The sequence below is a fragment of the Natrix helvetica genome, assembly GCF_964273705.1.
Source record: "Natrix helvetica genome assembly, chromosome: 4".
In the NCBI taxonomy this organism is placed as follows: Eukaryota; Metazoa; Chordata; class Lepidosauria; order Squamata; family Natricidae; genus Natrix; species Natrix helvetica.
The window spans coordinates 80,377,458-80,398,325 of NC_138550.1; the positions used below are offsets into that span (position 1 = coordinate 80,377,458).

At 38.4% G+C, this 20,868-nt stretch overlaps 1 protein-coding gene across 11 annotated transcripts in view; it reads right to left on the minus strand.

Moving 5' to 3' along the window:
* CTNND2 (catenin delta 2) overlaps positions 1 to 20,868 on the minus strand; it is a 525,796-nt gene that overhangs the window by 42,572 nt on the left and 462,356 nt on the right. For 8 of the 11 annotated variants that reach the window (XR_014175415.1, XM_081953365.1, XM_081953367.1 and 5 more), the window contains 3 exons: positions 5,363 to 5,573; positions 4,501 to 4,585; positions 504 to 629 (listed from right to left, as the gene is read on the minus strand). Coding sequence is in view for 10 of the 11 variants with exons in the window: in XM_081953365.1 (XP_081809491.1) it covers positions 504 to 629; positions 4,501 to 4,585; positions 5,363 to 5,573 (422 nt within the window). In the remaining variant the exon portion in view is untranslated. The remainder of the gene's footprint in view (positions 1 to 503; positions 630 to 4,500; positions 4,586 to 5,362; positions 5,574 to 20,868) is intronic. The other 3 variants (XM_081953369.1, XM_081953372.1, XM_081953366.1) reach the window with 1 other exon arrangement.

The following is a 20,868-nucleotide window of genomic DNA, read 5'->3' on the forward strand; positions in this document are numbered from 1 at the left end:
TAAAGAATATTGCTATGTTTTGATTCTCCCCCCCTGCTAAAAAACAGTCTAGTATTGAGCAAATGACTGATTACAGAAGTCTATCATATAACTGAGAATGATTACATAGAAAAAAGGGCCTGACAAAACTAAACTTGGTTTAGTTTTTTGCATTGTTTTATATTATCATGTTAACTTCATTTCCACAGTCACTAAGGAAAATAATTCACTGCTCATACAGGTGACATGAAGATTTAATTGACGCTGCAAGTGATATTAACATGTATTCTATGCATTGCTTTCTGTAATTGTATTTTGATTTATATCAATGTTTAAGTAACACTTTAGTGCTGTTGCAGTGCTAAACTAGAAATGCATTCAGTTCCATTTATTGTTTTAAATGTGCCAATATTTAATGTGACACATTTAAGTAAGGCATGTTGGTGGCATATAAATTTTAGAATAAAGAAGAATTAAAGAAAAATAATCACAAATCAAGACTCATCAGCTGACAGCCAGAATACCTGGGTCTGGGAATAGATTCTGGTTTCTTGGTTCTGGGAGAGGGAATGCTGAGCGTGCCATGACTCAGAATGATGGGTAGGTGAAAATCCTCTGTCCTCAGCCACTCTGAAGTCTGGGGCCACCCGCTGCCATAAATCAATCAGTCAGTCAATCAATAATTTATTCCAGTGAGATTTCTTTTTTCAAACAGAAATATAGAAATATGGGAACTAGGCTACATTTTTGTACAACTGTAACCATTTAAATTATAATCATAAATAGATTACATTGATAACTACTGATTCAAACCGGTTCCAAAGCAGAGAAAATGCAGTGCAAACTGTTCCCAACAAAGACTATATTCAAAGCAAAACAAAAACCTTAAAATTAATAATTGCACATTATTTTCTTTATACAAGTGAATAGTGATGATTTAGTAGCTGTCTTTATGATGCAGAATTATATTCAGCTTCCTCTCCCCCATGCATTTCTTGGCTAGGCATGATTCTTGCACTAGGCAATTGCTTCTTTCTTTTTTCAGGAGGAGCAGGTGAAATAATGATAGCTGTGAATGTTTGGAGTCAGTGATGGACTAAATCAGGGAAGGTAACTTTGAGGGGGACTTGTGGTCTTCACATTTTGGCAGCAAATTACATTACCCTGACAAGGAAAGTATCTGATGATAATTATTAAATTTATATGCTGTCAATTCCCAGTGACTGGGTGGTTGATAATTGGTGAGAGGAACCTTGTCTTTTAATGTATCATGGTTAGGGCAACACAAAGCAAACTATTAAATTTGATCCTTACTCTCGCCAGTTGCTAAGGTACTGTCTGTCACCCCGACTTACATATTTTTCCTGAACAGATGTGCTTAGTTCCAGACAAACTGTGAAGAGGTGACCCAACAATATTTTCAATTTCTGAAGTCTATGTAGGGCCCAAAGGTTTTCTAAATTATATCAGAGGCCGACACCTCACTTTGCATTACAAATATTCTTCGTTGAATAGATTTTAATAAAAGGACTAAAATCGAGATGATGTACCCATAGTTGCTTACCCTGCCACAGATGGTGAGCAAACTTATGTTCAGTCCAAATACAAGAAAGATGACATTTTTGAGCGATCAGACTGCCCTTCATATTTATAGCTATACTAAACTGGATAAGACTGCATTTGTTCTAAAGGATCACTTTCACAGTCTGAAGTTGATTCTACAGCTGTCCCTTTATCTTGGTTTCAAGAGAGTATCCCAGCTAGTGCTTCTAGAGAATGTGGACTTGATCATTGTTATATAAGGCTTTGATAACATCCAGGCTGGCTTATTACAAAACATACTCTATATTCAAATTTGTTCAAAAACTACATTGAAGCTGCACATAATTCAAAATGAGACTGCACACTTTTAAATGGGTGGGGGGGAGCATTTTATCTAAGTTGAAATATGTATAGTAAAAAGAAGGGAATGGGGAAGGTAAGGAAAATGAAAGGACAATGGTGCACAGAAGTAGCAGTCAGGGGAACCAAAGATCCCTGAGCACCATTAAAATAATATGAATATTCCTGTTCAACTATATCAAATGTGAAGTGAATGTTGAAATGAGAAACTTTACTACTAAAATATTGCTAACTTAGTCAAAGATGACAATAATTAATGACATGTCAGTCATGAATAAATGATATCCAGTCAACCCTACAATTGAAATTATTTCCACTGTTCTCAGCACAGAAGCTGAGGAACCAGACTGTCTCAACCAACTTGGTATTTATCTTTTTCACAACTGAACATGCCAATCACAACTTTTGCACATTTTCCTTCTTCAGTCTCATTTATAGGAAGATCATTGGAGAACAGAGTAACTTCTTTATTTATTGAACTGATCAAGAGACAAAAGGATCAAATAATGAAAAACAAATCCCACTGAGTTGTTTGCTCACATAGATGATGCAGTTTGTGTGTGTATGTGAGAAAGAGAAGTTTTGACAAGCCAATTCAAGATATAAAAACATAAAAAGCTCTTTATTTAAATTTACATAGCAAGTCAACAATAATATTCTGGTATTCTGCTTTAAACAGCAGCCAGTCAGATGACCATGGATGGTGCATAGACAGGCCATGATGGTAACAGCTTTCTGCATTTTTACTCCCAGCATTTTATAATTAGAATTTATTTAGAATTTATTTCTAAACTTGAAATTTCATGTAACTATCAAAACAATCAATCAAGTTAAATCCTTTTGGTAGCCATCCACTTTTGTAGTATTGAATTCAAAACATTATATATTGCTATAATTGTACATTTTGCCTAAATATATTTACCCATTTTTTGTTTTCGATTCTTGCTATATAAGAAAAACTAATCAGTTTATTTATTTCTTCACTGTATTATCGATAATCATACAATTTAAAAAAGAAAGGGCCAAATATTCTATGGGGTATTGATTTCTATAGCAGATACACACTGTTGTGATATATGCTATCTTACTTAAAATCTAAAAGAACCTAATATTTGAATCTTCCTCTATGGCATAAAGGTGTCTTTTTATTGTCAGTGAAGAGCACCACTTGATCCACCCCAGTGAGTTATGTCCTCTAAGATCTTACACTTAGGTATTACAGCTAACTGGTATCTTATGAATGATCATATGAGGTTAGCATTTTTACTGAATTTCAGCTGCCATTTTGCTACTCAAATAATTTAGAGATTCTTTTTGCACATAAAACTCTTTGGCTGATGTACATGCTTAAAAAGAGAAATAGAAACTTTGTTTGCTATTTCTTCCTCCACACTGCAATGTGGCTCTCCCATCTATAATATTTAGGATCTACATCTTTTTTTCTTGTGTAGTTCAAAATTTTCTTGTGAAAACATACCCCAGTATAGCTAAAATGAAGCAAGCTTATTCTTCAATGCTGATGTGTATATGAGACAAATGTGGCACTGATTAATTAAATTAATCAATTAATATAAATCTTTTTGTTAAAGATTTTAGGAAATCCCCAGTTTGTGCCTTTGAAACAGTGTATATTTGCAGAATAGTGCAATTATTTTAGTTACAATGGAACATTTAAAAATATCATAATGGAATACAAGAATGAAATCATTGCTGCCTTCAAGCACAAGATCAATCTTTCAATAAAGATGTTCTTTTTATCTATTGGCAACAACATTACACAAATGTTATTAAAGAAGAAAAAATGATTTTGAATGTTATCATACATTACTGTAGAATTTTTAGAGATGGGCAAACTTGTCTAACATATATTGGAGATACTCTAGAATAACTTACATTAATAAAAACTATCAAAATAACTTATTCTTCTAGCTCCAAAAAGCAATCTATTAGTAAAGCAATGGAGATAGTTCTTCATTGCTTTCCTTACAGTATCCCATAGTAAAATAGATGGGAAGAAAAAAAATACCAACGGTTCAGATTTTTAAAACAGAGCCCAAACTTAGATCAAACAATAGAGAGTAGTAAAAAAAATATTGCCATCCATATAAGTTATGTTTTGGACATTATATTAAAAATCATAGATCCCAATTAGAATGCAATTTAGGATATGTTTTCAGATTATTTCTGAAAGATCCTTAATAGCACCCATCTTTCTGGTCAGTTTGTTGGTTATACCAACTTTTTGTAAGATATGCTTATGCTCTACTATGCACAGTGAACATTCATTTTTCTTTGTTTCTTTTCTAAAGAAGATAATGATCGTAACCATATCATAAACTTAACTTGCCTTTTTTATAATTTATATTTGAATTTCATAAGGACAAGGCCTCGGCTTTTACAAAAAAATCCATTTTAAAATAAAACTATGACATCTGCCTACAAAATCTGGTACCTTTGCTGTATCCACATATGGCAGACTGAAATTAGGGGGAAAGATTGGAAGAAGTAGTAACATTTTCAGGGCTTTTTAAATGTCAGATTCATTACTAATTTTTATTGTAAAGCTCCTAGCCAAGAAATTGTAACTTACTAATAGATAACATGAAAAAGAAGTCTTACCTTTTTATATAGACTTCTCAGATCTCTGTATTGCCACATGCTGTTTAAGACCTGAGATGCTGCCTTCACTACTTTTGGTGAGTGCCTATTAGGGAATTAAAAAAACATAATTAAAAGACACATATGAGAAAGTATGGTTGCAATAAATCCTAATTTAGAACTTTATACGGGGGCAGCTTTTCAATGTTTACCATAGGTTTTTACTTGAAAACACAAAAGGATTTGGGAAGGCAGAATGTATAAGAAAGGTTCTGGAAAATGAGACTCAACAATATACAGATTACAGCTATGAAATTAACCATAGTGCTTTGCTTTTCCTCTGGGTAGAATGTTAGTCCAAAGTTCTTGGGATTTATTTTTTATTTTCGAGCAGCTTAGCTTATTTTTATTCTTTGAGCATTTTACCTGGCAGTAATCATAAGTTTAATTATCACTAACCTCTCAGCATTATGTAAATATTATTTACTCTGGATATTTGCTTCTAACCTTAATGTATTCCACTCTTTTTTGGCCATCACAGACAACAGCCCAAATATATTGGGAATGGATTACATTTAAAACATTTTCTTGATCAAATCTGTTTTTTTGAATAGCAACTGCAATTATCAGCTTCTGGATTGCTGACCAGAATAGCTAAAAATTAAAACACAAGTTCCTTTTGATAAATCAATATAATGCCACAGATCCAAATTAAGACTACAAGTGCCACACACTTTGATGTGAGATTGCTTATTATCTTCTACCCATCTGCCATTATCTGTGAAGTTTTCTAACACGCAATAGAAACGATAAGACTTAAGGAAATCATTAGTGTTGACTATAAATTACAACTAACAGGCAGACGATGATTGGCAAAACGTACTTGTCTCCTTTACTTTTGGAAATGCCAACAAGTTTCTCAATTCCTCCTGCATCTCGTAAGGCCTTGGCATTTTCCATATTTTTTGTGATGACTTCATGCAAGGTGCAGCAAATGGCAGTTACAGTATCATCAGACATGGTTTTGCTTGCTGAATTGTTACTGTTGTTACCTCCTGGAAGCCGGTGAACCAGGTCCCGCATGGCATACTTGCCTTTTGGAAAAGGGGGAAAAAATGATGGAAGCAGTCATGTATTATAAGTCAAAAACAAAAGAACAGAAAAGCACAGGAAAGAAATATCACATGATCCAATGATTTCTGAGTGTTTTATTTTGCAGGTTAGCATGTGGTTGTTTGTTTATTTAGCAAACTCTTCCATACAATTAGTAGTATAATAAGTAAAGGAGAACCATTATATTTTAATTTTTGTTCACTAACTCTACATGTCCTTATTTCTTCACTGGGCATATAGTATATCCCTGATGTAGAACAGGGAGGAGAACCATATATATTGAAAACAATGTCATGTGAACACTTCAGTGTCTGAGTTATGCAGCAAAATAATATTGCTAAAAAGCAAGTAAAATGTTGCTTCTGATTAGTATTAAAGTGTGGACAGATTTTTGATCCAGAAAAAATTAGTCAAACTAAATACTGTCCCTTATAGTATGTATCATCCCCAATGCTGCTTTTAAAGTTCTCCCACTTATCTTTTTTGTATTTTTGTATTTACATTGTTTTAATATGACTGTACACCGCCCCGAGTCCTGTTTAGGAAAGGGCGCGGTCTATAAATTAAAGTTGTTGTTGTTGTTGTTGTTGTTGTTGTTGTTATTATTATTATTATTATTATTATTATTATTATTATTATTATTATTATTATTATTATTATCTTAAATGAACTGGGTTCCAAGGAGGGCTTGCAGCAATGGTGGGTTGCAGGCGGTATCCCCCAGTACGGGAGTACCGCTGCCTGCCGGGAGCACTGGGTACCATTCAGATATGGTCCTCCAGAGGTTCCAGCCACCCACCCAAGCTCCTTACCTATATTTGAGCTCTTCGGCGCTTCCGCGCACGGAGCATATGGCACCTTCGCAATGCTCCACCGAGCAGCTGGAGTGTCATGGAGGCGTCGTGGAGATAAGGATGCATGCACGCGCTGTGCATACATGCTGCACATGTGCATGTGGGAGATGCCGGGCCCCATTGCACCGTACCGGTTGCAATGGGATCCGGAACACACCACTGGCATACAGACAAGAATAACTGAAAAACACTTCCCTTTTTTAATTATGAAAATTGAGCTAAGAACTCTTTACATCAAACCAATTGGGGTCTCCTACAAGGGAGATTCACTTATCTGATTGCACTCATTGTATTATCACTGATATATTTTCTATTTATTTTATCTTGGAACCAGATTATGTGTTTCATTGATAAGGTCGCAAGACGAATCAATTAATAAGCTATTCTAATTCTAATTGTATTCCTCCTTATTCTATTAATAGAATTTTCTATAGGATCAAAGAGCTTTTTATTATTAGAGAAGCATCAGTTGAACAGAACTCGGTACAAAATTTCAGAGAGGCAGGATTGCTGTGTACATCACATACTTGTATGAATGACAACCTCTCCATGACCATGTATGGCAAAGCAATTGCAAAAAAATGAATAAAAAAGTCTATTTCTCAAAATAACTGTATTTTCCCACCTCTGTAAATACAGAATCTTTAGTGAAAACATTTCCACCCTGGTTTTCTTTCCCAATAGGCGCACAAATCTAATCCTGCAATAAAATTATAATCTGATATGAATGTTACTAAACACAGATGATCTATGGAGACCTAATTAATGATAAAATGTTTTCACAGATTTGTTAGTGAAATTAGTTGTAAATAACATTACATGACACAATGAATATACGCTGGTGGCTATCAAACATCTGCATATATTCTCTGTCTCAAACAAATGATCGAGAAATCATTACATTGTGAAGCTTTCTGCTTGGAATTTGGCTGGTTAAGCCATACTACCAGGCTGTAGTTGATTTATTAGCTATGTATTAGCATCTAAACACCAGTAATGATATGCTCTATCATAATAGTGCAATAAGTTTATAATGTAGCAATCTGTATATAGATATAATAAATATAAATATGTGTATAGCCAGTGTTATTAAGTTACTTATTTCAAGTTTGAAAAGGTCAAAAGTCAGCAAATATTTAATGGGTAAGCTTCTGTATGGAAATGCCCTCACACTAATTGATACACATACACATTGCTCCTTACCTATCCCCCTGCAACACCCTCACCCCAGCTCAAATCATTGTGTTTGTTTTTTTCATTTTGGAAGAGGTGAAAAAATAGATGAAGATGATAAAACATGAGGCATGTCATCTCTTCTCAAAAGAGAACAACTAAGCTATTAGCAACAGTGATTCCCCTCCTTCCTGACTCCTGAGTCAACATGAAGGAGATGGCGAAGCGTGAGCTGCTGTCCCGCGGCTCATGCTGTGCGATCCCTCCTCCGCGATCCCTCCAGCCTCCCTCCTGCGCACGTCCCATTCCCTGCCTTCCTAAGTCAACATGAAGGGGATCGCGCAGCGTGAGCCGCGGGACAGCGGCTCACGCTTCGCGATCCCCTTCATGTTGACTCAGGAGTCAGGAAGGAGGGAAATTCCCCTCCTTCCTGACTGCTGAGTCAACATGAAGGGGATCGCGAAGCGTGAGCCGCTGTCTCACGGCTCACGCTGCGCGATCCCTCCTCCACGATCCCTCCAGCCTCCCTCCTGCGCACGTCCCATTCCCCGCCTTCCTAAGTCAGCGCGTCCCCTTCATGTTGACTTAGGAAGGCGGGGAATGGGACGTGCGCAGGATGGAGGCTGACGTGGTCCCATTCCCCTCCTTCCTGAGTCAATATGAAGGGGACCGCGGCTCACGCTGATGACGTCACCAGCCTCACCAGCCGTAAAGCTCACCACACGTCACTGATGAACACTACTGTCTGAGTATCGTAGGCAAAAGAGAAAAAGTACTGGAAGCATATAATAAGGGAATGGCCATGGAATAGACTTTACATATTTAAAACAGCCAAGAATGTAGAAGTCTCTCTACTTATATTAGCTCAGTAATGATATTGCAGGTAAACTTGCCATTATATTAGTGGCATAATTCTGTCGTATACACCATTACAGTATTGTCTTGCAGGCTTATATTACTTTGTTTTTCTTGAATGCTTTCTTTCTTGATAATTAGTTCAGATGTGTTTCAAATAAATCTACCCTTTTAGTAATTAGCAAAAAAAAAAATTAATCTGAAGATAATTAATTTCATCTGAAATATCAATGTAACAGCCGATTATTTTAACGCACTATAATTTTCAACCAGTTTTTTCCCCATTCTGTTTTTGCTGATAAAGAATCCACAGAAAACACAAAGCTCAGAAGGGTATTATTATCTCCCCTGATAGTTAACTTTTTTCTTTAAAGATATTATCTATATTATGGTAACAAACTGAGGCTATGATTAAAGATCATAGCTCCACAGTGGCTCTTTGCAGAAATCTATGAAAAGGTATCTCAGATCTCTGTACTCTGGAAGAAAATGGATGAGAAGAAAAGGTAATTGAAAATGATTATGTTCAGTATCATAATCAGGGATCTTGAGTCACTAAATACATAGTTGTCACTGAAAGTTAGGTATGAATCAGGACAGAGGATATTGCTGCTTTGTATCTGAGGCAAAATGCAGTAGCACAGTAGAACTGTGTAAGGAGCTCTTAAGCTAAATATGGCAACCCAAGGTGGCCAAGGTATAAGATGCTGAATGCTAATTGGATGTTTCTGGGTCTGATTCCAAAGGTATCAGAAGAGAGTTCATGAAGAGGTCTATGGCACAAGCAGGCAGATCTTTAAGCATTCCCCCTGTGGCAACGGTAGAAAAAAAAATAAGGAAGAGAGCATTGTAGAATTGAACTTTAGATGGTAATAAAGCATAAGTAGGGACAGAAAAAAACTGCATTAAAATTAGAAGAAATATATTTATAAAAAAAGTTATCTGATTACTAGGATAAGAAAGCCTGAATTATCAACCTTGGAAGACCTGGAAACTATGACAGCCTTGAGAGTATCAGTCTGATCAATAAGATACATGCTACAGAGAGACAAGAAAATAACTCCTGCACAAGAGAAAGAGACCGAGGAGCAGAGCCTTCTGCTAAGCTGTCAATACATCAGTTGCCTTAATAGCCAGTAAGTTTATAAGGTGCAAAATAGCTGCCAGTGCTCAGATATTGACTCTTTCAAGAAGCATGTGCAAAAAAAAAAAAAGACTTTGAAATGTCAGCAGTCTAGACTTCGGTAAACAGCTTTCCAACTAAAGATAGCAGGGAGTTGTATAAATCTTGGGACTTGACTCCCTCCCCCCTCCCCCCAGTTTAGTCATAATGCAGAATGAAATGCAGTCCATTTCAATGAGACCATAACAGACAACTTGTACAATGTAAGAGACACTTTATCTTTCTGTAATACAGTCCTTACGCACATTGCACTAATGAAGTTCCTCCTTAATAAGATGTGAAAATTTACTAAACTCTGCAATTTCACATTGGTTTTACAATGGACTATGATTAGTGTCAATCTGTCGTATAGGCAAGTTTTAGCAGACCAGACCTTCAAGAAAAGTTTAATTGAGGGAGAAGCCAGAAGCGCCAAGATGAGAACAGATGGGAAATAGCAGAGCTCTGACGGGCTCCGGGAAAACCCAACCGGAGACCTTTGGGTCAGAACCATTCTGGAGGAACAGGTAAAAAAGAAGAAACATCTCAACGACCAAAGAGGAACCAGCAGTTCCTCAAAAGATCCGAGATAAAGTTCTTCAAACTGGCAGCAGAAGCGGTAGCAGCCACATTAATGGCCACTTTAAAGTCAGGGCAACCGAACCAAGCTATTTGGGCAGGAGAGGTGCTGGAACAAAGTGTTGGACCTGGGTGAAACAATGATCAACCCAAAGTAAAAAAAGCCTTTAAATTTGGATTTAAATGAGATCTGGAATGGAAATTAGCGGCTATTTGGCAGATGGGGGATTTAACAGAGAAAAAAGAAAGGGCGGTGACTAAAACAGAAAGCCGTAGAAGACTTTTATTCCCAAATTTGGACTTGGAAACATCAAAAATAATAAAAGAACTTGGAGCAAATTTCCTTTCTTTTTTTACCCTTTTCTATTTTTTTCACCTATTCCAAGCAGCTGGCCTGGCTTAACTTTGATTTAACCATATCGCTCCTGACGGGTTTTTATTGGGTATTTTAATTATATTTAATTATCTAGGGGTTTTTAAATACTGTATTTTAATTGTTTTATTTGTCAGCCGACCTCCTCCTTGTGTATGTCTCGGTATATGTCTCTGTTATATGTTTGTTTTGTCCACATATTTATTTCATATGTTTTGTTGTACGCCGCCCCGAGTCCTTCGGGAGAGGGTGCGGCTAAGAAATAAATATTTATTATTATTATTATTATTATTATTATTATTATTATTATTATTATTATTATTATTATTATTATTATTATTATTATTATTATTATTATTATTATTATTATTTTGTGGAATAAATATGGATTTTGACAGCTTTTGACAGCTACAACACATTGCCTACATTGGAGAGGGAGACTTCTATTGGTGAAAAGAGGATACTACAAGACTTAATAGAAAACAGAGGAAAGTGCAGCTGTAACCTGTGCTTGACTGTAGCAAGATAAATGTCAACTCCTAAAGTTGCCATAGTAAGGAAAGGGGGGGGGGAGGAACGTATTTCACGCATACCTGACCACAGTCCTGAAACTGGGGCTCGGAGCAAAAAGACTGCCCCACCCAATCTGTTTCGAACAGGTCGACAGGTCCCTAATGGGGGGAGCCTATGCCACCCACCTGACCGAACCACTGAGACTAGAGCTAGTGGATCACTAGGAAGTAATTCAATTCGTAATAGTCTCCAAAATGACAGTCATACTGGGGCTCTCCTGGCTAGACAAGTGGGGACCAACCATCTGGTGGCAAGGGGGTACCCACAGTCTTAGGATAGAAAAGGTCCCCCAACCTCTTCCACGCCAGCAAGCAGGAACACCACACAAGCAGGGAACCCCCCCCCAAAAAAAGAGCCCACAAGAACAACTGGCAGTCACATCTGACGAAACCCCAGAGACCGAACAGATCCCAGGGGAATATCAGGACCTTGCAGAAGTATTCAGCGAGACTGAGTGCAACATTCTGCCCCCTCCCCCCATGAGGCAGATTGCACCATTGAAATCATCCCCAGGGCAAAACTACCCAAGTCCACACTGTACTCCATGATGCCCCTGGAAATGCAAGAAATGCGTAAATACATAGACAAAAAACTAGCATGGGGGTTCATGAAGCCAGCCAAGCCATGGGTCGTAGCGCCAGTCCTCTTCAAAGCAAAAAGACGGAACTATGAGACTGTGTGTGGACTTTAGAGGAATCAATGCCATGTATGTACACAACCTATACCGCCTCCTCCTCATGAAGGACATGCTATCTCACCTGGCCAAGGGAAAAGTGTTCACCAAACTAGACCTCAGAGAAGAATACTACCGAGTATGGATCAGGGAAGGAGATGAGTGGAAAACAGTGTCGAACTGCCCCCTAGGGAGCTTCCAATTCAAAGTGATGACCTTTGGACTGCAGGGAGCCCAAGCGGTGCTTATGCAGTTAATAAACGAGGTGTTGCACAAGCACCTCTACAAGGGGATCCTCATCTACCTGGATGACATCCTTATCTACACAGAGACCATGAATGACCACATATCCCTGGTCCAACAGATACTGGAAAAACTTCTGGCAGCCAACCTGTATGTCAAGCTATCAAAATGTGAATTCCACCATGCACAGCTAGACTACCTGGGTTACTGAGTGTCAAATGAGGGAATAGAGATGGACCCAGCCAAAGTACAAGCTGTCCTAGGCTGGCAACCCCCTTGCACCCACAGACAGCTACAAAGCCTCCTAGGGTTTGCAAACTTCTATAGGCAATTCATCCCCTCCTTCGCGAAGATTGCCAAACCCATGACAGACCTCCTAAAAACAGGGAGCCCAGGAACAAAACCTCATGTGGGACAACCTCTACAGTGGGACCTAACCTGCCAAGAGGCATTCGAAACACTAAAAAAAATGTGCAATGTAGAAATATTGGTATTGTTATAGGAAAGAAGTAAGTCTCCTTCAATTAAGAAATATTCTTTGAAACAAAAAACTTTATTTCAAAAAAAAGGAGAAAGGTTTAATTGAATCAGTCTAAGGAACAGCTACGGTACTTCACTTAACAACCTTCGTGATCCAAGCAGACACCAGCGACATGGCAGTGGGAGAAACAGCCAAGGAAACTTACAACCCTGCGCCTACACCTCCTGCAAGCTCACAGACACAGAGAGACAATGGGCCGCATGGGAAAAGGAGGCTTTCACGGTAAGATGGGCATTTGCTAATCTGGCGACACCTGTTGGAAGTGGGCCAGAAACTGTTCGAAGTCTGAACTGACCATAAAAATATGGAGGCTCTCAGGACCCCGCAGAGGTTTGATGGGCTCAATATTTCAACCGTTTTGACTTCATACTAAAGCACATTCCAGGAGGGAGGAACTTTCTAGCTGATGCCTTCTCCCGCATGCCCCAATACAAATGCAAATGGAAGCAGATGGTGGATGCCATTCCCCTAATCAAATAGCTGCCCAAGTGACCACCAGACGACAACACCATAACTGGTGACCAACCAGCAAACAACCTAACCACGAGACTCAAAACTGAACTGCTAGCAGACCCCTGGTTCCGAAACAACCAACACATCTAGACAAAAAGTGATGAGCTCGCATGGAAGGGGATGGAACTCTACGTCCTGGAATCCCTACACACCCTAATTCTCCAGAGGAGCAATGATGCCAAAGCGACAGGCCACTTTGGGTTTTTAAAGACTGTAATAGACCTGTTCTCCAAACAGGCACACTTCATACCCTGCAGCAGACTACTCTCAGCTCACCAGCTTGCCAAACTGTTCCTGAAGCACATCTACTGCCTGCAAGGACTACCTTGAAGAATTATCTCAAACACAGGGGTCCGGTTCATGGGTAAGTTCTGGAGGGAGTTCCTGCGGTCCATTGGGACATCCCAGGGTCTTAGCTCAGCTTTTCACCCAAGCACCAATGGGGGGGGGGGGGCAGAGAGACTGAACACCATGGTAGAGCAGTACATGAGGTGCTACGTGAACTATCAGCAGTCCAATTGGGCATCCGTCTGTCTTTTGCTGAGGTCATATATAATAATGCTGTTCATAGTAGCATGGGACTAACACCATTCCAAGTAGTGAGTGGCATGGACTTTGTCCCAATGCATGAGTATCCAAGGGATCCCCTCCTCAGTCAGCTTGACCGATTGGATATCAATGCTAAAAGCAACCTGGGAGAATGTCAAAAAAGCACTGATTAAAGTGGCACAAACCTATAAGAAATAGGCAGATAAACACCAAGTTCCACAACGACTATTCTTGGTGGGAGAGAAGGTTTACCTCTCCACAAAATATTTGAGGTTAAGACTTCCTAGCAAGAAACTGGGACCAAAGTTTGTGGGACCATTCCCATAGTAAAGATCATCAACCCAGTCACACTGCAATTGAAACTGCCCCGACTGCTAGGGAAGATACACCCGGTATTCCATAGTAGCCTCTTAAAATCCGTGGTCAGATCCACTCTGAGACCACTACCCAGGGAGCCCCCAGGCCCTGTGGTCTTAGGGGGCCAAACCCATTATGATGTGCAGCAAATCCTTGATTCGAGGTGGCACAGGAGACAACTCCAGTATTTAATCAAGTGGAAGGGCTATCCCTTGTCAGAGGCATCTTGGGTAAAGAATAGAAATAACCAGGCTGATTGCCTTATAGCAAAATTCCATGCAGAAAATCTAGACAAGCCTGGGGGGAATATGTAGCTGTACAGAAAACCCGGACAACACTTTGTTTAAAAAGAAGTTAAAATATGTAACAAAAAAATTAAAAAAACTTTGTTTCAAAAAAAAGGAGAAAGGTTTAATTGAATCAGTCTAAGGAACAGCTACGGTACTTCACTTAAAAACAGTACCATTTTTTCCTAAAGCAAATAAGGTCACTTTAATCAGGTACCTTATTCATATTACTGGTTTTCAGACAAGTGATACTGCAGTGGATTGGGCAGTGATTTCATACTGGAGGCTGGGCTGAAATGGTCTTGGTGTTTTTCTCCTAGCCTCCTTAATTTTTGACTGTACACAGCCTATCTGAGAAAGCACTCTCTCTCTTCTCTCATTTTTTGTCTTCTGCCTCACTCCAAAATTTTGCACAAACTTGAATTGCAGATGACTAGTGCATCGGGGGAGGGCTTACTGGAAAAAGTTAAAAAAAACTACATTTGAATCTAAAATTTGGAAGATTCTGGAGTTTGAAAAAAATATCTAACATTTTACATGAGACTCATGGCTCTCAGGCTACTGTAATGAACGATGGAAAGGAGAACATATATTTTTGAAATGGACAAAATTTTAAATCTATGCTTAAGGATGCCAAATCTAAACTGCAAAAATCCAGATGATCACTAGAGGGTGATAAAGATGGAGGATGGGCTCCAACACAAGTCTGAAAGCTTGGAAGGCTAAACCTCTGGTCCTGGTGACTGACCTAAATTGGATCCTGCAACATTATCCTGGACAGATATAGTCGTCTTCATTAAAGTTATCTGTATCTTTTGTGGTCATCTAATGATTGTATGGATGTCTAAAATTGGTATTTCATAGCTTGATTAAATGACTTCCACATCAGTCCCATATGGTCCCTTCCCATGATTTAGCTGTTTATTCTAAAGTTCAAACAGAAAAAATAATATTGATATCTGAACTAGCTGCCTTTGATTTACTATTCCTTTTCATTCAATTAGAAAACCCCAACTCTTGAATGCAGGTGTCCTGAGTCCCTCAAGCTAGAGTAAATGAAATTTAAAACATGTAAATCTAGAAATAGAAGAGAAGTCTTATTGGTGAAGAGAGGTCTTATTGGGCAAGTCAATATTTGTCAAAAAATAAAATAAAAATAAAAATTAGCAACACAAGTTCCAGGAATTCTTTTAATTATGTATTAATTTAATTATTTAATAGTTGTTAAAAAAAGTAACCACTTACTCAACAAATTGCAGAACAAACCCTACAAATAATGTTCAAAAGTCTGTGGAGATTCCCAGTCATCCAGGTCATAGTTGTCTCAATGGTGCTTTTTCAAATGGTGATTGGATTATTTCCCCCCCCCTCTTGAGGATGAAGAAGAAAATGTTTCACTTTTCATCCAAGAAGCTTCAGCAGTTTGTTTGGGCGGGGGGGGGGGGGTGGAAGGATAAGGTACTGACAGTTGAGATTCAACTGTCAAGTTTCTATCCTTCTATCAGGTAACGACAGTTAAGACAATTGAGAAGTGAAACATTTTGTTGTTCTTCCTCAAGAAAAAAAACAGTCCAGCTGTTTGAACAATGTTCAAAAGTGCTTGAATTTTGTTTTTCGCCTTTACATCCCAGATGCCTGGCATTTTCTTCTGGAAGGATTGGGCTGTTTACACCTGCCTTGTTTTCAAATGGCCACCTTCGCTAGCATATTCATTTTCCATGGCTAGCTGAGAACCGAGTCAGTTTGGTGTAGTGATTAAGACATCAGGCTAGAAACTGAGGGGACTGTCAATTCTAGTCCCGCTAGAAAAACCAGCTGAGTAATCTTGGGGCCAGAGTCCTTCTGTCATCTTAGGAAAGAGACAATGGTATACCTCCGGCACTTCTCCAAGCAGTCTTCAAGAATTGGACATGATTGAATGGAAGAAAAAAAAAGGTGAGAACTTTCACACTACATTTAGTATTGATCCTTTTTGATTTCCAGCTCCATTTCCCCCTCCCCCCCACTAGTCTTGTGTGGGCTGAATGCTTCTCTACACCTCAAGGCATTCCTATGTTTTCTAGTCTGACTCTTCAGGTGGACATCATGTTTCAAAAGGCTAGATGAACAGGACTCTTCAAGGTCTGAGTCACGAGTGTTAGAAGTGGTGGGCCTGATGATACCTCCAAACTGTGGCTAAGATCAAGATTCAATGTCTCTGTGACTCCTTGATTATCTTATCTTTGTCCTCTTTGGCCAGCATCAATGACAGTAGTTCTAATGATGTGGAGAAGATAACCAGCTTTTTAACGAAACCCTGGTTTTCCAAATTGTGTATTAAAATAACTGGATTTGATACCATAGCCCTATGTCACATATTTATTTTTATTCCTTTTGATATATGCTCCAACAGTTGGTAGTGCAATGTAGAAATATTGGTATTGTTATAGGAAAGAAGTAAATCTCCTTCCATTAAGAAATATTCTTTGAAAACATACAAATTCCTCACTTGCAGAAAAGAAAGTAATATATCACTCTATTTTAAATTAATCAAAATTGTAACAGATATAGATGAAACTCAAAAAATTAGAATATCGTGCAAAAGTTCATTTATTTCAGTAGTGCAACTTAAAAGGTGAAATTAATATATGAGATAGACTCATTAAATGCAAAGCAAGATAGTTCAAGCCGTGATTTGTCATAATTGTGATGATTATGGCTTACAGCTCATGAAAACCCCAAATCCACAATCTCAGAAAAGTAGAATATTGTGAAAAGGTGCAATATTCTAGGCTAAAAGTGTCCCACTCTAATCAGCTAATTAAGCCATAACACCTGCAAAGGGTTCCTGAGCCTTTAAATGGTCTCTGTCTGGTTCAGTAGGAATCACAATCATGGGAAAGACTGCTGACCTGACAGATGTGCAGAAAACCATCATTGACAACCTCCATAAGGAGGGGAAGCCTCAAAAAGTAATTGCAAAAGAAGTTGGATGTTCCCAAAGTGCTGTATCAAAGCACATTAATAGAAAGTTATGTGGAAGGGAAAAGTGTGGAAGAAAAAGGTGCACAAGCAGCAGGGATGACCGCAGCCTGGAGAGGATTGTCAGGAAAAGGCCATTTAAAAGTGTTGGGGACTTTCACAAGGAGTGGACTGAGGCTGGTGTCAGTGCATCAAGAGCCACCACGCAGAGATGGATCCTAGACATGGGCTTCAAATGTCGTATTCTTCTTGTCAAGCTGCTCCTAAACAACAAACAACGTCAGAAGCGTCTTATCTGGGCTAAAGAAAAACAGTCCTGATCTGTTGCTCAGTGGTCCAAAGTCCTTTTTTCTAACGAGAGCAACTTTTGCATCTCATTTGGAAACCAAGGACTCAGAGTATGGAGGAAGAATGGAGAGGCACACACTGCGAGATGCTGGAAGTCCAGTGTGAAGTTTCCACAGTCTGTGTTGATTTGGGGAGCCATGTCCTCTGCTGGTGTTGGTTCACTGTGCTTCATTAAGTCCAGGGTCAAGGCAGCCGTCTACCAGGAGATTTTGGAGCACTTCATGCTTCCTTCCACAGACGAGCTTTATGGGGATGCTGACTTCATTTTCCAGCAGGACTTGGCACCTGCCCACACTGCCAAAAGCACCAAAACCTGGTTCAATGACCGTGGGATTACTGTGCTTGATTGGCCAGCAAACTTGCCTGACCTGAACCGCATAGAGAATCTATGGGGCATTGCCAAGAGAAAGATGAGAGACATGAGACCGAACAATGCAGAAGAGCTGAAGGCCACTATTGAAACATCCTGGTCTTCCATGACACCTCAGCAGTGCCACAGTCTGATAGCTTCCATGCCACGCCGCATTGAGGCAGTAATTGCTGCAAAAGGGGCCCAAGCCAAGTACTGAGTACATATGCTTGCTTATACTTTCCAGAGGTCCGATATTGTTCTATGTACAATCCTTGTTTTATTGATTGCATGTAATATTCTAATTTATTGAGATTGTGGATTTGGGGTTTTTATGAGCTGTAAGCCATAATCATCACAATTATGACAAATCACGGCTTGAACTATCTTGTTTTGCATGTAATGAGTCTATCTCATATATTAGTTTCACCTTTTAAGTTGCATTACTGAAATAAATGAACTTTTGCACGATATTCTAATTTTTCAAGTTTCCCCTGTACAATGGTACCTTGGTACTCAACTGCTTTGAAATTCATATAATTTGGTACTCCATGCATTTTGATGTGAAAATTTTGTCCCAGTACTCATCGTTTGTTTGGTACTTAAAGTACAACTAGAACCTGTCGATGTCGACTGCCTTGTGACTCACTACATTATTCCTTATAGAAAAAAATGTGTTTCGTATTCATCATTTTTGGTATTCATTATACCTCCTGGAACCAATTAATGTTGAGTACCAAGGCACCACTGTAAAAGCAAAATTCTGTCCAGTAATGTTTTTTAAGAAAGTAATATCTTTTGGGGAAGAAAAGCGTATATATACACTGTAAATAAAGATATGGTACATTGATCACACATTTCTTAATTAGCTTCAATGGAAATTCTATGTGCATAATTAATCTTCTTGATGGAAAGGCAATTGTGCACAGAAATGATGTCACAATTTTATTTTTCTTCACTGCTTTGCATAGCTTAAAAGTAGAATCATTTAGGGTTTGATTTAGTCCATTATGGCTTATGCAGGGAAATATCTTCACAGGATTTAATTAAATTGTATTTTCTTTATCTCAGTAATGTCTGAGGGCATCCTGAAGGCTATCATTATCATTATCATCATCATCATCATCATCATCATCACCACCACCACTCAATTTCATGTTTGGTGAATAAAAGTTAATAATAGTACATTTATTGGCTGCCTATCTTACCACTACACCCTCTTTGCCAAAAGATGATGGGAGATCTCTACACATCTCAATAGTTTCCAGGAAGTTACATATTACAAATTAAAGTTTATAAAGTAAAATGTACCTTTAAATAAAAAACTGATAAAAAAATATTATAGCAAGATTTTAAATGGAACAGCAAGGAAATGGTAAAGACAATTATTCATAATAAGCACAGTATTTGTTTCCTAATTTCAGGCTGCTTCTGATTCTTGGTACAGCCAGTTCACACAATTTTAGAAGATTTTCATCAAAAATCTTTTGCAAATTTAAGCATACAATAACTTGTGGCATGTTGTAATTTATGCACGGTGGATGCATCTTTGAATGACGGTTTGGGCCTGCTTCCAGTTCTAGTGTTCACTATTTCTTGAGAGAGGTCTAATATAAGGGTTAGAGATACCGTAATAACTGGTTGTTAGAAAATGGAACAAATGAGAAAGTTTTCACAACACCGCAGTGTGGGAGAAGCACTGAGATAATTCAGAAGAAGGGCAAAAGAACAAGCCTGTTAGATGAAGACATTTCTAGAACATTGCGTATTGCCTTTTAATCAGTAATAATCCATTCTTGAATAAAAAACAAAAAGAAATGATTTAAGAATTTGGAGGGGTTTTTTTCTGTATATGTAGGACTAAAGATTCTGAACTTTTATATTTGTAAAAATGGAAGACTGAAAGGGACAGAACAGAAAGTTACAACAGTTAATGGCACACAAAGTTAGAAATACCACCATCTTCAGCTAATTCTGAGCAAGGAAAAGGAAATCATGCCTGAGTAATTAACATATGAAATTCAGTATCAGAAGGTATAATACCCATTAAGCAAATTGATGCAGTAGGCGTTGTTTAACCATCTCTTCTAACTATATAATCGAAGCTTATGACCTGAGATTAATCCAGATTTCATAATAATATAGACAACATGATGAAATGTCTAATTATAATGTGCAACAGCTCCAAACTGAACTAGATTCCAATTCTTAATCTATTTTCCCTTTCCATTTGAGAGGGAAAATTCATGGTGTTGTTCTTTCTTCTTCTAATGATTCTCTCCCTCTTGATTTTGTAAGAGGAGGGTAGCTGATTGCACAAATCCATGGGAATGAAAGATTCTTAAATAAGGGAATAAACCAGGGGTGTCCAAACTTGGCAACTTTTAAGACTTGTGGACTTCAACTCCCAGAATTCCCCAGCCAACTGGCTGGGGAATTCTGGGAGTTGAAGTCCACAAGTCTTAAAGTTGCCAAGTTTGGAAACCCCTGGAATAAACGAATAAAGAGATGCCAATAGACCTAAGAAAAGGCGGTGGAGCGTCAGGCGGCTTAGGTATCCTTCTGCCCCGGCAGTAACCAACCCTGCCCTGTCTGCACTTGTGCAGGCCTGAAGCAGCCACTTATCCACCCACTGACCTGTTTGCAAGCTGCCCTGGATTCATAACTTCCTTCTAGTTCCTCATTCACTTTTGTTTGTTGGAAATCAGCAGGAAGCTGTGAGGAGGGGCTTGTTTAATGACTGGTGATTCTCACTTAACAAAAGCAACACACAGTGCTGGGACTGCTGTTGCTAAGTAATGAGATCACGTGAAATAGGATTTTGCAAATGCATCACTTAGAAACAGAAATTCTGGTCTAGTGCAACTACAGCTATTACTATTGGTA